The 19,405-nt window shown below is 38.3% G+C and overlaps 2 protein-coding genes across 2 annotated transcripts; one reads left to right on the forward strand and one right to left on the reverse strand.

Annotated features, from left to right (window-relative positions):
- Nucleotides 1-1,720: 1,720 nt before the first annotated feature.
- LOC149470423 (serine/threonine-protein kinase SBK1-like) lies at nt 1,721-3,879 on the reverse strand. The gene is made up of 4 exons (XM_089664254.1): nt 3,717-3,879; nt 3,183-3,295; nt 2,260-2,541; nt 1,721-1,825 (listed from the first exon to the last, which is right to left on the reverse strand). The coding sequence occupies exons 1-4, from the start codon at nt 3,877-3,879 to the stop codon at nt 1,721-1,723; spliced, it is 663 nt and encodes a 220-aa protein (XP_089520380.1).
- A 10,020-nt stretch (nt 3,880-13,899) lies between these two features.
- Nucleotides 13,900-18,717, forward strand: LOC149470424 (serine/threonine-protein kinase SBK1-like). Its single transcript, XM_089664256.1, has 3 exons — nt 13,900-14,062; nt 17,347-17,549; nt 18,154-18,717. The coding sequence occupies exons 1-3, from the start codon at nt 13,900-13,902 to the stop codon at nt 18,715-18,717; spliced, it is 930 nt and encodes a 309-aa protein (XP_089520382.1).
- The last annotated feature ends 688 nt before the right edge of the window (nt 18,718-19,405 follow it).

Below are 19,405 nucleotides of genomic sequence, written 5' to 3' on the forward strand. Positions count from 1 at the left end.
AATGAGAAGTGAAGAAAGAGAGAGGAGAGGGGAAGGGAGATGGATAGGAGGGGATTGAAGTGAGAGAGTAAAGGGGTATATAGAGGGAAAGAGAAAAAAAGAGAGCAAAAGGAACGGATAGAGCAGGAAATTGGGGGGGAGAAGGTAGAAGAGGGAGAGGAGAGAAGATGGGAGGAAAGGGGAGGAGAAAAGGGGAGAGGAAAAATGGTAGAGAGAGAGAAATAGTGGAGTGGGAGAGAGAACAACATCTGAGATACTTAGGTACATCTTCAGAATGGAAGGCCAGCAGTGACTGAATGTCCTACACAATTCTGGTGGGTTTGCTGAGGAAAAAAGAGAGAGATGATGAACCAAATTCATGCAAGATATATGGCAAAGTGGTTGACTAATATATATCCTCTACATTACAGAGCAGGGCATGCCTTTCTAAACCTGGCTGACAGCATTGCTTGGAATTTCAGTGCAGCAGAAAAAGTGTTAGCTCATACAGGAATTTAAGAGCTCACTGGACTTCTGGCAGGATCAACATGCATGTTTCTGTACAGAGAACAATCAAGAGCATCACCCAGTGCATATAAGGAGTAACTACTCATATATGTACAAGTTACATCCACCATGTACCAGGCAGGGGTCTTGTTCATCCATTGGGGATAGTCCAGACTTGTCATCTAAAAAAAATTAAAGAAATATTTTTGGAAAAAATATAGAAATTATATGTGAAATGCAAAAATTAAAATTAAATTTATAATGACAAACTGCATGTGGTCAGTTCAGCAGGACAACTTCTCTATAGAATAACTGAATATCCTGCAGTAAATGATGTTATAATGATATATAAAATGCTAATAAATTATAAGGTCGAACACACGGGCTTTATAGGTGTTTTTTTGTAATTCAGAAAATAGCCCTAAAATAGACAATCCTAGTCATTAAAGCAATATATAAAGGGATAGAGACCTACACCAACCAAGAAGGACACAACCTTCAATCAGTTCACTTCTATAGGTTGGTTAACAAATCAAACTCAGTTTCCTACACTTTACTGCAAGTTACTGCACTAAACATATATCAATTGGACTTGGCAATGTCATAGCACAATGGATCTGTCAACCAATTAAAATATTTAATAGCGAAATGCTAAGAGTGTAAAAAACAAGAGTCCTGCTATGATCATTGTTCACTAGAAGGCCATTTATATCAGACTCTTAAATTCTGATTTTACCTTAATACTTGTAACTACAAGACTTAACCCCACCAGTCTGAGAATTGCTAACAAGAGTTCCTTCATCTGTAAAACTCCCAACTTTCTGAGAAGGGGGACACACAGCACAAAGTATGTAGGCATAGAACACCCCCCGCCACACCTGCAATAATTTAGAGGTTGAATGAAAGGTTTAGTGTGTTACAAGATTCCAGGTAAGGAACAGAAGGACAAAGGGTTTAGTTCCAAAGAAGGGGTAGTCTCTCTAAATGTGGAGAGCTGAGAGTTATTCTCTGGACATGGATGGGAAAAAATAGTGATGGTGGGACAGTAGGAGAGTAATACCTACATACTTAGCCCAGAACTGGCAGTGTGACATGCCCCTAATGTTAGAATTGTGGAGCTGACTACTGCAAAATACATATAGCATCTCATGATGCCTTTTTTTCAAGATAGTCACATACCTGAGAATTCTGACTATATATGATGTTCTTTCAGAGGCGCCATCACTCACCAATCTTACCCAATATCTACCTCTGCACCAACATTTAAAGAGAATTCATGGTCAAATATGATTAGTGCCTCTGCCATGTCATCCTTAGGTGGCTCTGGAGTCATCTCTGACTGGGATACAGAAGTGTCTATGATCAATGGGCCAGACGTGGAGCTGAAGCTAGACATGATGGATTCCCTGTTCTGTGAGGCGTTCAGGTTCAGGGCCTCACACAAGGGTTCTTCATATACCACAGAAGAATAGCTTTCTATGGTATCCTTATCCTCTCACCTTTTGGATGAATCTGGGCTTTTCTGCTATCTAGCTTTCCCTTGTACATTTTAGCACTTCCGTAGTCTGACTCCTTTTGGTATAGTCAATGGCCAAAAGATCACTAAACATCCTTCATATCCCAGAGGCAACCTTGGTCAATGCTTTAGGAGGATTATCAATCTGGACATTGTTTTGCCAAGCAATAAAACCTTTTTTATTTTTCATTGTCTGGAATGGCATCCTCCCATGGAAGCTCTCCTGTAAGTAAACAATAGATGACTACTCCAAACACCCACACATCAAGGCTGCCATCCACAACCAGGAAATCTGAAGTATCAATTTTGCACATTTCTGGAGCCATGTAAAACACGGTGCCACGCCTGCCTCTAATCACTGTGCCATTGACCTTAGCAAGGCTAAAGTATGTGGGCTTGATGGAATGGCAGTCCCGGTCAAACACTAAAACATTGTCTGGCTTCACATCCATGTGTACCAGTCCTTTCTCCACAATGAATTCAAGAGCACTTGAGATCTGCACATCGCACCTCTTCACTGCGTCTTCTGCAATTCCCACCTAAAAAAAAAAAAAAAAGGAATTCAGAATACTTATCAAGAAATGACAGAAACAATTGAGTACTGACGTGATACTTTTTTTTATTTGCACTAACATACAATTTTGAGGACAAGCTTTCGGGGTATGTCCCCTTCTTCAAGGTCCAAACAGTACTATAAGTCAAAAGCTTGTCCTCAAAATTGTATGTTAGTGCAAATAAAAAAAGTATCACGTCAGTACTCAATTGTTTCTGTCACAAATGCACTAATACGGCTACAATCACCTCAAGCTATCTAGAAATGAGAAATTCAGAATATTTAGCTAGAAACAACTGAATTATATGTATATCTATAACTATTTTAGTTTTAGACTAGGGATGGATTCTTTTGTCATAAGTATGTCTGTATGTGCGCAGAACAAGTATGAGAAGTCAGAACAAAAGCCAAGTGTACATTTTTCAACATGGACACCTCTACTAATGTCAACTAAAGGAATTTCCTCTCATTCACTTCCTGTTGCAACTCTAGGAGAGGACATGAAAGGAAATCTTTTCAAAAGCATACAAATAGCATAAAATAATTTGACAGGAATTTTAACTTTTCTTAACTCTATCCAAACCAAAGAAAAAACAATTCTTAATACTTAAATCTTAATGTACTTACATGTGGTATAATCATGGAGAGCAGATCACCAAGACCTGCCAGTTCTTGGGCAAATACAAAGTGGTTGGTGGTGGTGAAGGCATTTCCACAGCATCTGATGATGTTGAGGTGAACTGAAAGTAAGGATGAAATACTGAACTCCCAGAGGAAAGACATCTGAGTGGTTCTGTTTTTCTCCATGACCTTCAATGCCATTTTTCTACATTAGATCAAGAATTGGAAATGTTAAGCTGGTAATTTCTGTATGTTTCACTTGAAAATCATTCTAATATGATCTGTTGCACCCAGATGTAGTCCTTTCATAGAGATGTAATACATTCTATCATTGGGCCATATAGGTTCACTCCATATTCCTGCTATTCTACATATAGAGTGTTGCACAGGATTCTACTTTACTTCTCCTTTTAATTTAGAGTAAGTCTACAATTAGTGACCTCTTGAAAAAGTCTGTCTTGCAGATCAAATTTACATACAGTACATATACATAAATATTTGTAGAGGACATTGCAATGGTGATTAGATTTATTCACTGACCTGTTTTCCTGTCGTTTGCCAAGAATACTTTCCCAAATCCACCTTTTCCAAGTTCCTGCAGAATGAGGAAGCGCTCCTGTATGTCTACCTTCTTTATTCCTTGTGAATTGAAGGAGAACAATCTATACAGAAGATGGTCCACATCATGGGCAATGGAGGCCATAGTGTTCTAGAGAGCAAAAAAAAAAAATCAAACATGGTACATTATTAGGCAGTAAACACATTTTTGATGAGAAACCATAGAAATGTGTCCAATGCGAATACGGTTACCCTCAGTTATATAGCTATAAATATGAAATGCTCAATAGACCTCCACATCTGTATGTATGTGACTCGGGAATAAAGTTTGAATTCTAAAGTGAGAGTTCAAACAAAACAACATAAATTTATGGAGTAGAGTTAAAAAAAAAATATAGAAAACCAGCAATCTATTTATATACAAGAAAATTATCAAGCAAGGTTATAACTAGACCAAGTATAAAAAAAACTTATCTAAAAGCCAAGACATATAGCTATACATAAATAAGTGCCAGGATATATCCAATAGTTACCAGTTCAGTTGTGTCTGGGGGCCCTCTTAGTAACTAGTGGTCAAAAGACTCATTTTTTGCTAAACGTCCTTCAGGAAGGAATGTAATAAACATTGGCCAGCATTGATGGAAAGGTGTATCTGCTGCCAGAAGTAGCTTGGTGGCCACCAATATTTCTGGCAGATACTTCCATCATATAAAACCATCATATAAAACATGGAAAATTGTTGCTTCACTTTTTGTACCCAGTACAAGATAGCAGACGCCATGCTAAAGGCCATCATAAGATATTAGTGGCACTTCTCTAGAACATTCTCTCTAAAACTATGAAGTCTCAGAATGGACCACAATCTCTTTTCAGGAACCTTAAAAAAAACATTTTCAGGAACTTTCCAGGTCAATGTGATCTTTATGTTCTCAGCAAGAGCTCATAGCATTACACCTGTGAGATTTGTATGTAAAATGTTGTACTCCTGTTGAATTAAACAAAAGGGTCCACATGAGCTACAATATAAATGGATGTGAGATCTCCATTGACAGATATAAATAATTTTATAATAGAAAATATATTTTATTTAGAGTTTGATCGATATGGTTGTGTAATACGTTGTCTTATCTGTCCAGGTTGTGAAGATAGATGGGAATTGTTTAATTGTATGTAAGCTGCCCAGGGGGGATATTCTATTAATTACAGGTGATACTGTATGCTAGGTGTGACAATAGACTGAGACTATTTGGTGCCTGGATTGTTATGTAGACAAGGGGGTCCAGATCTCTTTGTTTTCCAGATATCCATTTCAAAGGATCCTCTTGGTTAGATATGCAGTAAGGGTGTCCAGCCTTTCAGGAATGCCTAACTTGACCATTGGAGACCCTGTAATTTTCCCTCCAAATAGATGTGCTGGAAGGTTGCTATAACTACAAACGTTCTCTGAGATCTGTTATCTCTAGTGATATAATTTAGTAAAGCATTTACATTTTGGGTAACTTAATTTGTGTCCATTTGTCAGAACACTCAAGTGAGGGTTTTCCATGTAGCACAGATAAACTAGATACCTTTTGTTTTATTAGCTGGTATTGGAAGAACTCCAAATCAAGGAGGGAGAACTCAAAAAATATGGATACACCACAGAATGTTTAAAAAATATTCAGATATCCCAAAATTATATTGGAAAGTCCATTAAAAACAGATCAATATAATGGGAGGATATCATGAGTGGAAAATTTTGGGTTTGATTTGTTTCTTTTTTGCTCAACTTACTTCAGTTTCTTGGATTTGTGTTTTTGTTGGTGACATATTTTTATTAGGAAGGCACAGAAAGCTGTTTTGTTTTTGTAAAAATGTTTACTTATTTTTATTCTCTTGGATTTTTTTATTTTATAAGGCAATAAAGCTTGACTTTTTTTTTTTTAAATAATAGCCCTAACAGTGTTTTCTTTGTTATTATGTATGTTAATGGACACATTGTATTTTTCAGGGAAGTGAGAGTTACAGCAGTAGTGTATGAGGGGAATTTAATTGTTTTCAGCATTCTCAAAAATGGAAATTCATAGAAGTTACATCCAATTATTTTAAATAAATATGAGTTTTGGTCTTTCTGTGTGAGGTTAAAACATGTTCTAGGGTATAGAGCTGTGTATGTGTGATCAGTTTAGCAGATACATATTCATTGGATTGTGATTTAATATCCGTTGCATCTAGAATACTTTATTATAAGTTCAAATTTACTCTTGAGGTCCTGCACAGCTAACATTGTCTGTTGAATTGGTTGTGGTAGTCATTAGGATAACACTGCCAGTGTTTACTGTTCCTATTGTCTTCCTGGGGGGTCCACCTGTACTATTGTCCATTGTATGCTTACTGTAGGTACTGCATCCCATCACTTTTGTTGATCATGTTCCCTCTGTTTTTTTCTGTTTTATTTTATTATTTTTTAGTGGTGTACTGTTGTATAGTTAATCCATAATCCATAAGCCCATGGCACCAGACACAGGAGGATGTGAAATTAAAGCTCTTAGAGAAAATTCAGTAAATGTGATGGAAAGACTAGACTAACGTTTGCTGCTGTTGGATGGCTGAGCAATGTGAACATTAAAGGGTTCAAAAAGAAGAACTTTGAATGAGTATCCGGTTATTTTAGATTGAAGGGTGTCATGTGGGAGGGTGCAGACAGGACCACCCATTGCTTGAATTTTGGGCAGGTCATCAAAAATGTTCAGATTTTCTCTCACTTTTCTCTCAGTCCCAGTGTCTATGGTCACCAGGGCAATTGGTTTGATCTCTCCAGTGAGGAAACAGACAGCATAAAACCATTACAGGGGTTCTAATCCCTCCCTACTTTATCCAAAATTGGAGACAAAATAAATATTTTTGGATACACATTGACTGTGTATCCAATCGCCTACTGAATATTTGTACAAGCTAGGATTTAGCCATTGGGTGGTTCAGTAGATATGCAGCTGGCTACAGGATAGATACCAAAGTGTGGTTGTAAATAGGATTCACTTAGAAAATAGACCGGTCACGAGTGGTGTACCGCAGGTCTCCATACTAGGTTCTTTTCTATTGAATCTAATCTAATGTAAGTGATATAACTAAAGGTTTGCTGGGTAGGGGATGTCTCTTTGCTGATGACAAAAAGGTGTGCAATAGGGTTGATATCCCTAGAGGTGTCTGTAACATGGAACATGATTTGGCATTGCTGGAAGATTGGTAAAAAAAAAGTGGGAATTGCAGTTCAGTGTTTCTAAATGTAAAGTTATGTACCTAGGGAAAAAGAATCCATTGAGATACAACATTGGGGGTACAGTGTTGGCCAGAACTACAGAGGAAAATGATTTGAGGCTACTTATTTCACATGATTGCAAAATGATCAGTGTGACCAGGCAGTAGGGAAAGCAAATAGAATTCTAGGATTCATCACTAGAGGGGTCACCGGCAGGAGGAAGGAGGTCCTGATTCCTTTATATAGATCTTTATATCACTAGAGGGGTCACCAGCAGGAGGTAGGAGGTCCCGATTCCTCTATATAGATCTTTATATCACTAGAGGGGTCACCGGCAGGAGGAAGGAGGTCCCGATTCCTCTATATAGATCTTTATATCACTAGAGGGGTCACCGGCAGGAGGAAGGAGGTCCTGATTTCCCTATATAGATCTTTATATCACTAGAGGGGTCACCAGCAGGAGGTAGGAGGTCCCAATTCCTCTATATAGATCTTTATATCACTAGAGGGGGTCACCGGCAGGAGGAAGGAGGTCCTGATTCCCCTTTACAGATCTTTAGTTAGACCTCATTTAGAATTCTGTGTCCAGATCTGCAGACCTCACTTACAAAATTATATTGATAAGATACAATGAGTCCAGAGACAGGCAACAAAAATGGTGAAAGTTCTGGGGGATAAAACATATCAAAAACAACTTCAGGAACTTAACATGTTCAGTCTGGAGGAAAGAAGGGAAAGGGGAGACTTGACTGAAACCTTTAAATACTTCAAAGGGGTGAATAAGTTTCAGGAGGGAAGGGTTTTAAACATGACACCAAAATCTACAACACGGGGACATGACCTCCAACTAACTGGAGGAAAGTTCAAAACTAATCTCAGAAAGTATTATTTTACTGAAAGAGTAGTTGATACTTGGAATAAACTTCCAGTAGAGGTAGTGAGCCAGTCAACAGTACATAGCTTCAAACATGCTTGGGACAATCAGCCCGCCCATTGATGGTTGAAATCTTGGCCGATTCAGCAGTGACCTATGGCTGGCTTAAGAATCATGAAGCCACATGACTTAAGCAGGATGAATTTTTTTTTTTAAAAATCAATTTTTTTTTTAAAGACAGAAAGGGGTCATATCTATGATTTTACCCCTAGTGATGAAAAAGTAGCAAGATGGAATTTTTTTTCAAAAGGAATCAAATTCTAATCATGAATTTGATTTTCTTATGGTAAATTCAATTCATTAAAAAAATTTAATTTTTAAATCAATCAAAAAAATGGAAGCTCCATCAAATGACTTTCATTAAAGTCTCTGATGCATTATCAAATGTGCTGACAACATTTTTACAAACATTCATACAAATGATTACCACTGTATGGCCAGCTTTACTCTTTCTGTACAGCTTGCAGTGTACAATGTGCCAATCCTGTCATTGATCCTCACATAAAGTATTCCTAAATCAAGGACAGGCAGCAGGAGAGATATCAGCACTAGTAGTAATAATAATAACCATCATGATATCGGACATCCTATAAGGTTTTAGCAGAGGATCATCTCTGGGGTTGGTGACTCCATTAGACATTCAGGGTCCATGTCAGTCTGTAGTAGAATTCAGAGGACAACACATCTACACTGCTAAGACAGATCAGCGAATGCCTCTTACTGCAAAGAGGGGGATGGGTGACTAGTGATGATCCTGAGGTCCGACTTCAGACCTTCTATACTGGAAACTTCATAAATTAGTTTCCTTCACAACCTCCCTATAGGGGCCCCCTCCTACTCCAGGGCCCCATAGGAGACACATGTTATACCAATAACCTTCATATTACCATATGAATGTACGGGTCAGTCTCTGGGGGGATGGTCAGTTACATTCTGTAAACATTCTTTCTATTCTGTAAGTAGATTATCAGTGTCCAAGTTTTTAGTCTGTAATTTGATTTATTAACAGTCATCTTTGCTACAAACGTATGAAACACCAAAAAAAAAAATCTACATTACCAATTTAAAGCAAGTTTATATGCATGATTACAAAGCAAAGTCACCATGTAGACAGACGTGATATTCAGACCTCGGCTGGAAGAAAATTTTAGTTACCGGACCTCCTTGAATTTTAATTCAATCCCCCTGATGTAGACCATCACTTCATTATAGATCAAAGAAACTGAATTGCGTTTCAAACAGATCTGTGAACTTGTTTGGTTTTGTTTTATAATTTCCAAATTTTAGTCTATTTATACATCATTTCTGGTGAAGGTTTGCTGGATATTCATTCATCTGAATTTTTTTTTTTTTTTCTAAGGAGATTCACTCTCTTTGGAAAACGCAGTAATGCAGGATAATCGTGTTTGACAAAGATAAACAAGATTTGGCCATCAGCTTCTACTGTATGTACACCATAATAGATTCCATTAGAAAAGAAGATTTGTTCACATTTTATTTTAAAGAGAATTTACCCATCAGCCCCGGCATACAAAATAATGGAGTCATGTGTTGGGGTTCCATTCCAAATGAACAACACACAGCACTGCAGATCATACATATCACGTGTTACTGTAGGGAAGGGTTAACACCCATCAGTTTATTTTTTTAACATTTCATGAAAGTTCCTTTTCACTTCAATAAAGATAGACAGATCTTCCAGAGTATACACCAGGGGTTCCCAACCTCAGTTCTCATGTACCCCCAACAGGTCATGCTTTCAGGATTTCCTTCACCTTGCACAGGTGCTGTAAATAATTGTCAATGACTGAAATTTATGCGAGCTCTATTGTCCTAGGGAGACCAGAACATGGACTATTGGGCGGTACATAAGGACTGAGGATGGGGATCGCTGGACCAGACGCATCTTGCCAAACCCAAAAGTAGTCAATTCAGTCTGGTGAGTGTGTATTTCTGGTGGGAGAACATTTGGTTTCAACATATTTGAAAATGTAGTTCAACTTGCATCTTTTTAATGCAAATTGTTAGACAGTTTTTTGTTTAGCTGGCTGGTAAGTTCTGCTCTGGGAAATTATGTTTGTTGTTTGCAAAGCCCTTCCATGTGCACCTTTCTTTAGAAAGCTAATTATAAATTGGAGTGGTTTCCATTTTTCTTTAGTTTGCTGGAATTGGAGCCGGGACACACAGGCTTCCTCCAGACATACTGACCATAATTTATTTATTGCCTCCAACATGGAGGATCTCCTAGACTACAGTCTATGACTGACTGCAGACTGCGGCTTCCACATATATTTAAATGTTGTGCAACTAAAACCTCTGTTTATAACACAGATAGACTGAATGGTTTGATTTTTACTCATTTGCTGTAAATATGCTGGGAAAGTTTATTTTTGTCTGCTTGTTCTGTACAATTATTTAGTTAATGTATTCATTATATTTTACACTATTTATTTTTTAATCTTCGTATGTGTTGTATTTATGTCCCTTCTTATACTGAGTGAATCATGCGCATTTAGCATTTATTGAGGGACAAAGTTGGACACCCCTAGTCCCAACAATGGAGGTCAACTTCCATAAACAAGGCCATTGTGATGGAAACAGTATTGGCAGTTACACCTCAGCCAGGTGTTCTGCCTCCTCTTTAACATATAAATTCAGAAGCCCATCACCATTGAGATGCTCAGTTCTGTCCTGGGGGTAAAAGTTCTCAATTCTGCAGTCATTGTTCAGGTTTAAAGTGAAACCAAAATATTTTAGTGAATAACACAATCTCAGGTGTCCTACAATTACCATCATTTTTAAGCTGTTGTAGTTTGAATTTGTACTACATTTCAGATTTTCAGGTGTTTCTCCATGCAGTAGGTATCCCTGATGAACAATAAGTAACATATAGGGAAGGTAATAGGCAAGCGTGTTGCTTTTATACAGTCAGTTCAGAATTGTAGATCTACATTGAGATGAAGTGAAGTAAACAAAAATCCATAAAATGGAACCAGATTCTTCACATGTAATGAGCAAATATGACCACCTTCTTGTACACATTCACCCACAACATCATCAGTATGAAATTTTCCATGACTTGATATACACATGGCTTGTTCTAGCTCAATGACCCACCAAGTAGTGAAGAAATAATCGGAATGTTTGGAGATGAATCTATAGAAATAAATAAAGACATGACAGCTCCAATATTTCTGCAACCTATTCTATGCCGATAACATTTTTATGCTTACTTATTATTTTCAAAAAAACCTTTTTAAATCCATTGGTGTACAATGTTACTGGAAATAAGACATAATGGTATAAAAGAACAGCAAGAACCTACTGCTGATGTACAAGGAGATTTTTTCTCAATAAATGATTTGTTTAGTACTCTCTCTTGTATTAGATGTTCAGTCTACAATCAATCAGGTAAAAAATTAAATATTATAAAACAAAAATAATTTGCCATTGTATAGTTCAAATGGTGAAAATTGTTATTTTACACCTCTATAAATTATTTGGGTTTCATCTTGTTTTATCCTATCAACTATTCCCTAGAATATGCAAATTAGGAATAACAATCTGGAGTCATTTACACATTTCCATTAGAAGTCAGCTGATGGAAAGCCTCCAATCTCTGCCTTCCCCGCCCATCTCCCTTGTATAAAGCGGGCCTCTCCCTCCTCTGATCAGTAACTCTACTTACAGAGACCCTGTCCCATCTACTCATCTACTACAACACAGCTGCAGATTTGGTGACCGTGTCCCATTTTGATCAGCAAAGGAACCGAATATTCAGGAAACCTGATCCATCATCATCTCAACTTTATCTTCCACCACATTGAGGTAAGGTCACTTTCATCTAACCAATCAATGGATCTTTATTATTTAATGAACATTCTGATAATAATCCTGCAGAGATTTATGAGGTGTATATTAAATATATAAAAACCTAAATCATTGAGAAGGAAAATGCCTTGAAAATGTTTGTAAGGTTCCTGAGAAGGGATGTGACTATTGAGTGTTTGGATGTTCTGACATCACTCATGGTTATTGTGGGTCATTCTGGGACTTCACAGTTTTGGCGGGAATGTTTTAGGGAAGTTTCAGGGCAGGTTCACTCATATCTTCTGTTATCTTTTAGCATGGCCTCTGCTGTCTTGTACTGGGTACAAAAGGAGAAAACTATTTTCTGATTAAAATTACACTTCTTAATTGGCTGAGCTCTGTGTACATCCTCCTGATTTTGTGCAATGAAACTGGAAACTAGGCATTCTGGTATGTTTAGTCTTTACTTTGCAGTTTCTTCCAGGAATTTTAGGGTCACTAAGGTGTTCCTGGCAGCAGATACACCTTCCCATCAATGCTGAACTATGTCTATTATTTATTTTATTACTGTATTGGATGGGAAATACATTTTGGTTATTTTTGACAGACCTACTGATTCAGTCAGTGTTTTTGTGTATGGCCCCCCCAATGGAGTAAAATGAATATTTAAATTTTGTTAAGATACAAGTCCCTCCATTCATTAAAAAGCTGTGCATTGTGCCCAGACAACATGGTGATATTAAATAATTCTACTGTACAAGAACTGTTGGAAGACCCTAATGAACCTTGTGTTCTTATATAGGGAAGATCTACTGAGCCGGCTCCTCACCATTCCCTCTTACAGGGCTTAGCTGCCTCTACTGCCCTTGGTCAAGCTTGAATCCAGTGGATTATGTTCATAGTCCCCAAAGTGTCCTTTCTATGCATTATGTTCATAGTCCCCAAAGTGTCCATTCTATCCCGTTTTGATCAGCAAAGGAACCGAATATTCAGGAAACCTAAGGAAGATGAACTATAAATACAGCTGGAAGCCATAGAACAATATGTAGGAATTATCTCAGAAAACATAGGAGGGTCAGGAACTTGTAGAGCTCTAGCTATTCTGCTTCAATGTTATGTCTACCACACAAGTCTGTCCAGATGGAAGACATTATTTCACTGATCGGTACAAAAGGTGATGATTATTACTTATATGTGTGTACATATTCCAAATGAAAGGAAAACGGTTTTAGACTTTAAACTTTTATTAAGTGTACTTAGTATTGGTAATGATATACAGTATGTTATGTTTCAAACCCCCTTTGGCAGATGTAAATAATCTTGTATATATTTTAGACAGATCACACATTTATTAACTCCAACCTATCTATCTGGTTAGTTATCTGCTTCTGGGATGTGGGAATATAATGAACTGTATGTGAAATAAAGGTCATGGGGTGTTCAACTAGATCCAGATAATATGCTAAATAATAGCTGGGAGGATGCCTACAGCCAGGTCCATGATTTGTTTATATAAATAATAGGGGTGAGCCATCCTTTGTCTCCAGATAGCAGCTTCAGAGCCTTCCATTGTTACATAACCAATAGGGGTGGCTGCCTTTTATTGTGCGTACCCACATGGAAGAAAAATATATTTGAAACATATAAAAATATTCTTCCCAAATATATTGCCATATGTTTGAAATACTACAATTTTGGCCATAATATATTTCTGTAAATATGTATATATATATATAAATATATATATATTGAATTGTAGTATTTCAAATATATGGCAATATATTTGGAAAGAATATTTTTCAAATATATGTTGAATATATATTTTCTTCCACATGGGTACGTTGACCTGGAGAAGCTCTCTAACACCTGAATATTTAAAATTTCCCATCCCAAACTCTTTTCATGCAAAATTTTAATTAGCTGATTACAGAAGGGGTGAGGGTATGGTACATAGAATACATGAAAGTGTCCACTAGTCTAATTAGATTAGGCTAATGATAGCTGCCCACCGAGTCATATATATAATGATGTGGAGGGCTACTGAGTATTTCATATTTATGGATATATACAGAAACTACCGGTAACAGTATTCATATTGGACAAATGTCTTTAGTTTTTCTTTAAAGATTTGTTTTCTGCTTAGTAACGTAACACATTTTTCCCTTTTTGCTCTCCAAGACACTATGGCATCTGCTGTCCATGACGTGGAACGTCTCCTAGATGGACTTATCGCCTTCTCATCACAAGGAATACATCAGATAGACGTACATGAGTACTATCTCATTGTGAAAGAGATTGGAGGAGGCGGATATGGCAAAGTATTATTGGCCAAGGACAAGAAAATGGGTGAGTGAATGAGCCAACTAGCGAGGAGCTGGACTGCATGGGGTTTGGTTTGGCAGGAGTTTCTGCAGACTCCAAGGAAATTTGTGTTTACTGCTGTTCAAGGTAGAGAGACTCCTAATCTCCAAACAAAAATCCCTCTGTAGGTGCTAGCCCAGCTCGTGTGCTGCATAGATGAGAACAAAGGATGTCCTATCAGCTGCACTCCAAACAATCCACTTTATTGAACCAAGATAAAACCAATACAGACAGTGGAAATACAGAGGGGACTGGCAGGTAAATGTGTTTCATTGGATAAGCGCTGTCTTTAGCATGAAACGCATTTACCTGCCAGTCCCCCGCTGTATTTCCACTGTCTGTATTGGTTTTATCTTGGTTCAATAAAGTGGATTGTTTGGAGTGCAGCCGATCGGACATCCTTTGTTCTCATCCAAGGAAATTTGGACACAGAATCTAAACACCATTGGAATCAATAGGAGCTGGATCTGCCAAAGTAAAAATGCCCATCTTGTGGGCTAATATGCAAGGGGTTGTCAAAAAATAGCATGGGGTGGGCATTGCCCTGTGGAGCACGGGGGTGGGCATTGCCCTGGGGAGCATGTACCAATGCAAAAATATCCCATTTTGCTACACATTTGGTCTTGTAAATGTCATTTTTTCTGGAGCACATCCTGCAGCAAGTATAAAAAAGAGGTCAATGTAGTTCCCCCAAAATGCATATCAGAACTTTGGAGTTTGCTATGAATTTTAAGGCGGTACCTCACAAAAAAATGTAAACAACACATGAAGTCCCCAGTAGATAAATACTAGTATTGATATGGATTTTAAAAGAGACTGTACACAAAAAAACTGTGTGAGGTCTCCTCTAAAAATCCATACCAAACCCTAATGTCAGTATGCAGCCTTCCTGGCCACATGTCATCAACATGGGGATTGCCTTGCCATAGGAGATTTCCCTGACAAAGCCCCATGTTGATGGAGACAAGGGCCTCATCCCTACAACTCTTGGCAGTGGTTGTGGGGGCTTATTGGAGTCTGGAAGCCCCCCCGTGTGAGTAAGTATGGAATACATAGTACCCTTACTCATTCACAAAAAAGAGTTTTAGCTGAGAAATCAAGACACCCAAATGTTTGACAAGTCCCTTAGTAAAAAAATCCCCCAAAAAGTGTCAAATACTATGCCCACCACTCAATGATTTGCCAAAAGAAAAACCCCGATGACCTGATGCACTCAACCAATCCCCGATGGGTAACCCTAGCCAAATACGTGCTCCCCAGGCTGTCATCAGCTATACAAAGTAAGGGGCAGGGATAATGGTAACGGCATTGCCCAAATATGACTCTGTGACTGTATTTAGGCGATGACGTTAGGCTCCTTTCCCAGCCCCTTCCCCCCACAAGGGGATTCCCGGCCATGTAAGTGGATGTCTTAGGTGATGTTCATGGTTGTTAAGGATTCAGCGGATGCTTTCAGTTGCAGTTTTTTATTTTTACCAACCACTGACAGGGGCAATTGTCATACTTGGACAATCGTGTATCCTGCTTCATTCCTTAGCAACCATTGACAGCTGGAAGCCGTCACATTCGTCCATAGTAAAAGCTCTCAATGTTCAGCTTTCATCTGAAAAGCCAGTGCTTGGTCCAAACTTACATTGGGACCGAACACTGAGCTCTTCCCCAGTATCCACCATTTCAATATCCTCTACAAATATTTATGCCTATGCTTGTAAATGTGATCTGGAAGATTTAGACTTTTTTACAAGAAGTCACTAATTGTAGACTTACTCTGCAATAAAAGGAGCCATTTGGCTATTAACAGGTTTTCCGTGTAGTTATTGTTACCTGTAATGGCCTATGGCCGTGTCGCTGGGCAAGTTGACTTACATTTGATGGTGATGGATCTCAGGAGTATGGCAAGCTGCTTGGTTAGCCAAGTGGCTGTAGCCGGGATTGTTTTAGTCTTTATACCCCACAAAGGTTTTGAGGAATATTTTTTTTTTATGAGACTTATCGATCTTGGCTGTAAAAGCTGAGAACTGTTATGCTGTAACTAATTGTATAACCCATATTAATGTTTTCATGTCATACATTTTTTATTGTTTTATTTATTTTTCTTTGTGTGAAAATCAATACAATCTTATAAATAAAGTAGAATCCCTGAGGAACACTATTAATGAAGAATAGCAGATACAGTATATGGAGTGAGCAAATATGACCCAATGCCAGAATTTATTACATCTCTATAAATAAAAAAAAAGTTTAAAACATGAAAGAGGAACTTCACTCTCTGAACAACACTGACTATTTCCTATCCTTATGCTGCTAGCATTAGAAAATAGATAGGAAAGTGTATTCTATTTACTGGTTTTAAACTATTTTTTACATGTATTTAGACATTTCCTAGTTTTTATGCCTAGGCAAATGATGTCATACATTCCTGGAGTCTTCAGGAGGGGTTTTCTCAGCTAAGTACACCGACCTACTTGTATGCCTGAACTAAAGGCAGATGGATACCAGGAAGTAGTTGCTACATGAATCATCTGCCCCTTACTCAAGGTGACCACAGACAGAAATTCTAGGGGGAGTTTTTAAATGTGATTCCTCAGCAAAATAAAACATGGAGACATGGATGGATGGGGGAGTTTGCTTTGAATATTAAAAATGAATGAATTAGTCCTTTTGGATTGCGGTGCTCAGATACAGCGTAGTTCCACTTTAATATATGTTGGAAGGTTTTTATTTTGGACAATAAGCAGTCAGTGGGCTGGCTCTTGGGAGGAGCTTTACCCCCCTCAAAGTATTTTGATATGTGCACATCTGTCTGGAGGAGTGACGTTCCTAGCAAGCTGTATTTGCCTGCAAACCTCTCTAGATAATGATCCCATGTGATGCGGAGCCTCCAAGATGGAAAATACAGAAATCCAATGGATGATAAATGTGGGTCAGGAACAGTCAGTCTGTGGAGGAATCTATGGTAATGGTTCTGGATGTCCTCCAGCCAGGATATGAGGCGGAGCTCTATCTGACTTGCTGCAGCTTCTAATGCACATTGTGAGAATCTCACAGTGTGCAGTGGAATCAGAGTAAGCCATTTCAGTCCAGGAGAGGGTCCTGTACAACTGTCTTCTAGTAAGGCTGAGGTTTAGCTTTAAATGAAGCATAATATATTCTCAGCCTGGGATCAGCAGATCTTATTAACATGTTTGAGAATCTCAAGTGAAGATAAATAAATACTAGCTACAAATTTCCAGTTCTTCATCTAAGTTAGATTCTTTTTATTTTCACAGATCAAGCAATGGCAATGAAGCTCCTGGACAAAAAAAGAACCAGCCAGCATTCCTTCCTTCGGGAGTTTAGTATCTCATTCTTGCTATCATCTCATGCCAACATCATCGGATGTTATGGGACCGCCTTCACCACCGACGACTACTACGCCTTTACCCAAGAACTGGCCCCGGTTGGAGATCTCTTCTCCCTGATCATACCACATGTAAGTACATGTTTCTTAGTTTTATGTAGAGGAGAGTTCAAATGTCTTTCCGTTTATTTTATGCTGTCTGTTTCCTTTAAGGGGGAGATTTCCCTTCACTTCCTGTCCCAGAGATGCAACAGAAACTGAGAGGAAACTCTCTAAGTTGACATTGAACTTCTCCATTGGAAATTTTACATTTTCCTCTTTTTCTTAAAACTCCAATATGTTGAATGTCCCATCACTTATTCCTTTTTTATTATATCTTTTATTTGTTTTTCCAATACAAAAAGAACAATTTAATTACAAAAATATTTCACATATACATACTTCCATTTTACCCCAAATTAACCCCACCCACCCTCCCCCAACCCAATAACCCCATCCACATCTTTACTCTTTACTCTTTACTAATCTATATCTCCTCTCATAATTGTCTATCTGTATCTGAATCTACTCTCTCCTATTACTTATTCCTAATCACAGTAGTCACCCGAACATTTATGAAAGGTGCCGTATCCCCCCTTTTCTGGCTAGCCAGGCTGCATGCTACGATTATGGGTCTAGTATGGATTTTTGAATTTTTTGGGTGACCTCACAATTTTATTTTTTTTTTTAATTTTAGGTGGGAATTGAACAAGATGCAGTAAAGCGGTGTGCTGTGAAAATGTCTGATGCCCTTGAATTCATATCAGAGAGAGGACTGGTACATTTGGACATCAAGCCAGAAAATATTTTAGTTTTTGACTGGGAGTGCCATTGTATCAAACTGACGGACTTTGGCCTTACTAAAGTCAAAGGGACTGTAACTAGAAAGTGTGGCACCACCTCTTTCATGGCTCCAGAGATGTGTAAAGCAGCCATGTCAGATGGGTTAGCTGTGGACAGTAGCCTTGATGTATGGGCGTTTGGTGTCGTCATCTTCTCCCTACTTACAGGAGAGATGCCATGGCAGGAGGCCATCCTTGATGATGCAGATTATAAAAGATTTGTAAACTGGCAGAACAATTTCCAGATGGAAAAGCCTCCTAAATCATGGAGAAGAATTCCCATTAAGCTAAGAAGGATGTTTGGTGATCTTCTGGCCATTGACCACACAGAAAGAAGTCACACTACAGAAGTCATAAAATATATCGATGTAAGCTGGAAAAGAAGAAAATCCACATTCAGCTACAAGGAAAGAAGATGACAATCCTAAAGAAAGCATATCTTCCGTACAACCCAAAGAACCCTTGTGTAAAGCTTCTCACCAAAACACCCCAAAGAGTAGTGCTTCCATAAAGTCTACTCTCAGCTCCATGTCTTACGTCTTATCTACAGACAATTCTAGAAGTCCAGAGCCACAGAAGGACAACATGGCAGAGACACCAATTTGCTGAAAAGGGATGAGCTCAGTGTTCAGTCCAAAGTTCAGACTAAAAAGTGGCTGTTCAGGCATTTGTCTGAAGGTTTAGGCCATTTTGAGTGGACAAATGTGACTGCTTCTGTCTGGCAATGGTTGCTAAAAAGTAGCGAGTAGATCCAGCTTCATCCTTACCAACCACTGAGATCACAAGGCTTATTCACTTACATGGCCGGTAACTTCTAGCTACATGGCCATGGGCAAGTTTGGACAATGATGTCACCTCTAACCCCCCTTCTTTTTATATAGCTGATGACAGCTCGGGATAGTGGTGGACATCATGATTGGCGATATATTTAAGAGGAACGTTTTGGGGGTTTTCATTTTTAATCACCTCAATACTGGGCACATTCACCCCCTTCCTGCCCAGGCCAATTTTCAGCTTTCAGGACTGTCGCACTTTGAATGATAATTACTCAGTCATGCAGCACTGTACCCATATGAAATTGGTAATATTTTTTGGAGACAGAGCTAT

Source organism: Staurois parvus, unplaced genomic scaffold (genome assembly GCF_062004578.1).
Source record: "Staurois parvus isolate SC_StPar_1 unplaced genomic scaffold, SC_StPar_1.0 ptg000046l, whole genome shotgun sequence".
NCBI lineage: Eukaryota > Metazoa > Chordata > Amphibia > Anura > Ranidae > Staurois > Staurois parvus.

Excerpts from the sequence above, each read along its gene's own strand:
- LOC149470424 (XM_089664256.1), top strand. The coding sequence starts at position 13,900 with ATGGCATCTGCTGTCCATGACGTGGAACGTCTCCTAGATGGACTTATC. Across the intron at positions 14,063-17,346 it reads GGCCAAGGACAAGAAAATGG|ATCAAGCAATGGCAATGAAG; the intron begins GTGAGTGAATGA and ends TTATTTTCACAG. Across the intron at positions 17,550-18,153 it reads TCTCCCTGATCATACCACAT|GTGGGAATTGAACAAGATGC; the intron begins GTAAGTACATGT and ends TTTTAATTTTAG.
- LOC149470423 (XM_089664254.1), bottom strand. The coding sequence starts at position 3,879 with ATGGCCTCCATTGCCCATGATGTGGACCATCTTCTGTATAGATTGTTC. Across the intron at positions 3,296-3,716 it reads GGCAAACGACAGGAAAACAG|TTCACCTCAACATCATCAGA; the intron begins GTCAGTGAATAA and ends CCTTACTTTCAG. Across the intron at positions 1,826-2,259 it reads ATGGCAGCCTTGATGTGTGG|TCAGAGATGACTCCAGAGCC; the intron begins GTGTTTGGAGTA and ends TCTGTATCCCAG.